The 6328-nt window shown below is 55.9% G+C and overlaps 1 protein-coding gene across 1 annotated transcript; it reads right to left on the bottom strand.

Annotated features, from left to right (window-relative positions):
• Nucleotides 1-581: 581 nt before the first annotated feature.
• Nucleotides 582-3132, bottom strand: CSUI_008351 (uncharacterized protein). The gene has a single exon (XM_068068485.1). It carries the CDS (start codon nt 2627-2629, stop codon nt 1499-1501), a length of 1131 nt encoding a protein of 376 aa, XP_067919539.1. The 5' UTR covers nt 2630-3132; the 3' UTR covers nt 582-1498.
• Between the last annotated feature and the right edge of the window lie 3196 nt (nt 3133-6328).

Below are 6328 nucleotides of genomic sequence, written 5' to 3'. Positions count from 1 at the left end.
AAGAGCCGCCCATGAACCCACATTCACTACAATCACTTGCCAGACAGCATCAAGCCAGGCGCCGCACTGGGAAGGGGTGATGGCTAATCCCCTCCACGTGTCGCTTTTTCGGATGCACTCAGATCACTTGGCTGTTGGCTCTACAGTACGGCGACCGTGTGTTGGAGGAAAGAATGCCCAGGGTCCCGGGGTGGGCGTATATCATGCCCCAGGGTGGGCGTATATCATGCCCCAGGGTGGGCGTATATCATGCCCCATGGTGGGCGTATATCATGCCCCATGGTGGGCGTATATCATGTCCCATGGTGGGCGTATAGCATGCCCCAGGGCGGACGGGAAGGATGCCCTGGGTGGAAGGATACCATGCCCTGGGTGGAGGGTACCATGCCCTGGGTGGAGGGGTACCATGCCCACTGTGGAAGAATACCATGCCCACGGTGGAAGAATACCATGCCCATGGTGGAAGAATACCATGCCCACGACGCGAGCACGAACGCTGTCCTGTGGAGTGGACAGCGACGAGCAGGAGACAATCAGGTGTGCATACTGGCGCAGCTATTCACCCCTTTCGGGTTACTTGTGCAGCTTGGTGATTTTGCGAGTGCGGAAGACCACCGAAAACACGAAGTCCCCAGGAAGCCTTTAGAACGGCGAGAAGCAGTCGACCAATCAGGTCGTGGAGCGTATGGCGTGGTCCGTGACATTTAGTATCTAACCAACCAAGACGTCTAGTAAGTCACTTGTGCATCATAGAGCACAAAGCGAAGATGAGAACATCGATTTGGTACAGCACCCTTGGTTCTTCCCATACGACGCCTGTGCATATTTTGAAAGACACCTCCTGCGAGATCTGTACGGACGTCGGCACACAGACACGCGCGGAGAGAGGCCACTGAAGGTCAAAGCAGGTGAGGCCAGTTGAGGTTGAAACCGAGTGAAACCACCTTGATTACCGAGACGGCCGCTGATCCGGCAGATTTCGAGGCCCTGCCCTGCTTGCGCCCAGCAATTGCGCACATCTTCCCCAACTACCGAGACTCCCCTTGGGCCCGCGGCAAAGACAGAGGTGCTATGGGAAAAGAAAAAGAAATCTCTTCTCACTGGCAAATGGGTCATACTCAGAATGCTGACCGAGACTCAGCCGCGCTTTTGTGCAGCTGAGAGCGGAGGTGAGTTGACGCTGGGGCAAGATGCAAAAATATTCGAGGAAATGGAGTGAAGCGTTGCTGCCCAGGCTTCTACGGCCGAAGCTGACCTGAAGACCCTCTGTTGCACCATCCCAACACCGTAAAGCGGAGCCCTTGTGCAGCTTCCGCCAAGTAGCCGGGTCCACGTGAGGCGTTCCTCCCGCTGGGTCACCCCAACGTCGACTAAACTGCCACAGTCCAGCACCTCTTCATGCACAACTCGCTTGTGTGCTGACCCGTCTGCACCTGTCCCTTCACCTCCTCGCAGAAATCTGTTGTCTGTTTGGTATGCCGCGCTTGTGTAGTACGGATCAGTTAGGGGACGACTTTATCACGGATCGCATCTGAGAAACCCAACGCGTCACCGCTTCCGCCTCCCGCTTCGCTTTTCCCCAGCGTCTGTGATGGCCTCCTGGTTGCAGTGCCTGCATGTTTCGGACGTGGGATATCAAGCGTAAGGCATTCGCATCAATCATGTTCAGCACCTTCAGAGACCAGTCACGCTGCTGGCGGGTAATGGGAGTCTCTGCGACATCTTTTAAGAACTCCTGCATTTTCTGAAACTGCCATAGAGCCCCTTTCCACATCACCTCCGCAGCGAGTGCATTGGCACGTTCCGCGGCTACACCGTACTCTTCTCCAGTCAAACCGTTTGGCCGGACGGATTCATCGATGAGGTCTATGTCATCCAACACCGAAGCAAGGGCATTCCCATTGTCGGAATGAATGTAGCCTTCGTAAAATTCCTCGTCCAGGAGTCCGGTGACCTTCCTGAGGGCCTTAGCCACCTGTTTCCTTGCATCCTTAGCAGTCAAAGGGCGCGCAGGCTCTGATACGCCTTGCAGCTTCTCCGAATCAGCTAGGAACTTTTTGCCAGCCTTCAGCGCAAGTAGCGAAACAGCCGTCAGTAGCAACCCTGCGGCGACAATACGTGAAGTGTTGCCTCCTCGAGTTCTTTTCTTTAAGCTGGTCTTGGCCTCTCGCTGACGCGTTTTCCTCAGGGGGACGGAAGGCTGGAGAGGGTCAGCTTCTGGGATGTTGGGTTCAAAGGCAGTTTCGGTTTCGCCGTCCAAGCCCCCAAGTCCAGTGGGGAAATCTGCAGGTGTTTGTGTTGCACCCAGCCCCGCATCATCATCTGCTTCTGTGATCGTTCCACCCGCGAGGAAAGTGGTGTTCGTGACGGGCGGACCAACTGGACTGGCTCTAGGCAGCGGACGCTGTGTCATCGTCGACCTCAGCGGGCCCAGCAGCCGGGCGCGAGCCTTCCAGGTGAACTTGTACTGTGGCCCTGGGGAGAGAGGGCAGTTGACAGAATCGTTACAGTGGGCGTGGGTCGGTTGGGCTACCGTAAGGACAAGCTCTACAGCAGCTGCGGCAGAGAGACAGCTGATGATCGCTGCGTGGATTTCTCCTGTTGCTGAGACTGTCCGTCGGAAGCCCATGCGAAGCAATGCATGCGGCTGTAAGGATCATGAACGGCTTGCAAAGTTAGAATTCCGTCTGACGCACAGTCACAACTACTCGCCCCGGAACGAGAAGAAAACTTTGTGCTTTCCACCAGAAACATGCCAAACACGAGTTCCGTGCAGGGCCGCGTTCGTTCACGGTGCTCGGCTGGAAACCGCACCCGGAATAGCGTCGCTCCGTTGCGAGACTAAGCATTCAGTAGAATGGCAGGACTGCTCACTCAGCAGCACCGGGAAAAATGCCGTCTTGCGCCCAGACGGCAAGCCGCGTGCACAAGAATGCAATCAGAAACTTCACCCGATCTGCAGTATCGATTAGTGAACCTGATGCGCTGGCCGAGTGAAGGAGTCGGCAGTCCCTGGAGCGCAGGCAGCCTCGACCGGATGCCGGCCCGCAACGCTGTCGGTGCGTTGGCAAGGGGGCCGGCGCTCACTCCGACAGCCGCAAACCCTGCACTGCCGTTCGCCTCTGAAAGTCTCGGGTACAAGCCTGACTGGCGCTGCAGAGCGGAAACGGTCATCTTACCTAAAGATCTATAAATCGGTCCCTGTACGAGTCGACACTCTCCATCCCTGCCGCTTCCAACTCATGCGTTCCTGGGCTCCCGGTGTGCCCTTCTGTGCAGTGGACACGCGGCTGTCCCCGTCGACTGGTTGCAGACACCATTAAGAGCGCATGGAGTGGCGTGAGACGCCGGTGGTTCTCCTCAAAGTGTCTCAGCTGTGATCCTAAAGTCTCCTTCTACCTCAATTTCCTCTTTAGGCCGGGTTGCGTCGCGGTGAGGCGTTTGTAAATCTAATCTCCGCGAAACAACAAAGAAGCTAGCATTCCACTGAAGGTGTAGTGTAGTGCTGCTCATCTGTCTCCTTTTCGCATGCCCTTCTCCCGCCTTACGTGAAAAGTGTTGCTGTGGAGAGTGGATGGGTGTGTTTTGAGTGCTGCCTCGTGTATAACAGATGCCTTGAGAACTCAGAAAGTTCATATGTGGCTGCTTCACGGAGGCACAACACTTTCACAGCCGTCGACGGAGACGCGCAGTAGTCGACTCATCGACGGCCGGTTGCAGGACGACACTAGCTACTCCGCGCGCCATACAGGGCGGCCGCGCGGAGTCGCGTCAGGGGCGTTACTCTGCCCCCTCTTCTGAACCGCTGCGTCCCCGCCAGGGTTAGTACGCTTCAGCAGCTCCATATCCCCTGGCGCTGGGGAACCGCCCAGCGCTCTATGGCTCTCCCATGTTTCCTCCAACGTCGAGTTTTTCCATTCAAGTGGAAACCGGCACTCGCTTGTGTTGTCCCGACGAAGGACGGGAAAAAGCCAAGCGGCGAAAACGAAGAGGAGCGACCGCCTAATTTTTACGAGTTTCAGCCTCCATTATTGTTATATGGTTTTCAGGGTTTTTAGGAGTCTATGTCTACGTGTCAGAGAAGCTCCAAACTCCGCTAGAAGAGTCAAGCGCAGCACACAGTGGTAGCCGTCGATTCTCCGTCGTCGATGTAACGCATGTGTGGTGACAATGTGCTGCCAACTATGCGCGAGGCAGTCAGTGTCGTGCTTCGGTATGAGAGAACGTATCTCACGCCATCGGGCGCTGTGCTATAGGATGCCCGCCTACTGAGGCAAGTGTCGAGTAGGCCCCAACGAGGTCGCGGCGGGGCTGAGCAGTTGAAGACCTTGACGACAAAAGCCTTACACGTGGTAGCACTGAATGGTTTCACATCCATACGAAAGCAAACTTTCTCGTCGTGGTTTTCGTTTCTGCTTTTACGTTTCGGTATGCCTTGCACAGCACGATGATGACCGGCCGGCCCGTCGACCTATCTCCCACTGACCCTCAACAATGCAAGGACCGGGGCAGGAATTATGGAACGCATTTTTCAAAGAAAGAATAAGCAGCCTTCGGCCACGGAAATATGATAGCAGCTCAGATCGTGCCGCGTTCCATCTTTTTTGTTCCGAGTGTCGGCGGTACCTTAACGAGGGGGGATCGCGGCGGAAGAGGATCGCGTCCAGCAGGCGACCCTGTTCGTGGATGGGAAAGCGAAGCTTTACTATCGAAGCATCGAAGAAACTCGCCCACCCGAAGAGAGACCGCGCACCCCCGATGAGCTTCATGATATATTACGTCAGCGGTTTATTTCATATCAGTCGCGCTGGGATCTGCTGCGGGAATTAACGCAACTCAAGTTCGGCCCGGGCCAGCCGCGTCGATATATCGACACGTTCCAAAGACTGGTTTTGGGCCCGACACACATTGACGATGACATGAAACGCTTCTAGTTCTTCACCCGTTTGGATCGGCGTACAAGGGACGCACTTATTACTGTTGAAGATGTGCCGCTACACGAGATCTACAAAATGTTGGAACGTTTGGGAGGGCGACCCTCGCACGTTGCGCTTCCAGCCGTGCCACCAGTGACAGAGGCCGTGCCGTCGAATGACTTTACGGAACCGATGGATATCAGCAAGAGTTTCGCCATCTGTACGCAGCGGAAGAGGGGGAGAGAACCTGCCGCCCATTGCAGGCCGGGATTTCTCGGCAAGGTTTTGATCAGCGAGGAAGAGGTCAACGACCGCAGCCGGACCAGCAATTTAGCAAAAGTAGGGAGCTGACGTGCTACTACTGCCGCAAACAGGGACACACTTACACACCCTGCAAAGCTCTTCGGCCGGCGGTTCTCGTACGCAAAGGCGCAGCACAGGTGGTTGTCACGGCCCCAGAGTGGCCAGACGAGTAGAGAGACGGCCACCTCCACCAGTGAATGAGGACTGTCGGTGGAGGCAACTTTCTCCCCAGCGCTCCCGGAAGACGCATTGCAAGCTAGGCTGCAGACAGTAGCGAATGAAATCGTAATTCCGGTGAATATCGACGGTATTCGGACGACGGCATTGGTTCGCGGGTCGACATTCTCAACAAACCTGTTGCTGAGCGGTGTTTGAGCCCCACCTGCAATGCGGAGCGGCTACTTGTGCCCAAGTTGGCCGATGGTCAAAGCGACGAAGACGTAAGCTATACAGAAGTGGAGATTTGCATGGCAGCGGTTCAAGATGCTATGCTCTCGAAGAAGAGGCATTTTTTTGTTGCTGACCTTTGTTATGATGTCATTCTTGGACTGCCATGGATGAGCAACTGGAAGGCGTCCTTTTGCTATAGTGGACCAGGTGTGTCTTAGTTCGCAACATCGGACTCTCCATGTGCCTGCAGCGGGGTCGCCGAAGCTGCACGACGAGCCTTTGAGAGTCCACTAGATGGCGGTGGAGTGTGTTTCCAGACTCCGGAATGGACGCCGACTGTTGTGTCGTGTGCACTTCTGAGTGTGGAAGACCTGCGAGCAGAGTTGGACGGTTGCGAATACGCGAGCGTCGCGGTTGTCGCAAACTGAATGCAACAGGCGCCACCTCGCTACGGCGGCACAGGTTGTCCCCCCGGGCTTCTTCCGCGAGCGCGATTCGACAATTGCTTCAATCAGTTGGGTGAACACTTTCGGGCTGTGTCCTTCTGCGAGGGATTGGCTAGAGGCCACTTTGTCGACAAAAGGCAGCATGCGCGGAGCCCGTCAACACTTCACGGTTCCGCTAGAAACCTAGTCTTACCCGTCGAGCGTGCATCGACGGTGTAATGATTCTTGGCGTCCGGAGACTACGCGGAGTCGGCTTCGGCGTCCCGAAGGGGT

The sequence above is a fragment of the Cystoisospora suis genome, assembly GCF_002600585.1.
Source record: "Cystoisospora suis strain Wien I chromosome Unknown contig_4655, whole genome shotgun sequence".
Taxonomy (NCBI): Eukaryota; Apicomplexa; class Conoidasida; order Eucoccidiorida; family Sarcocystidae; genus Cystoisospora; species Cystoisospora suis.
This window is presented reverse-complemented; position numbering and strand designations above follow the sequence as displayed.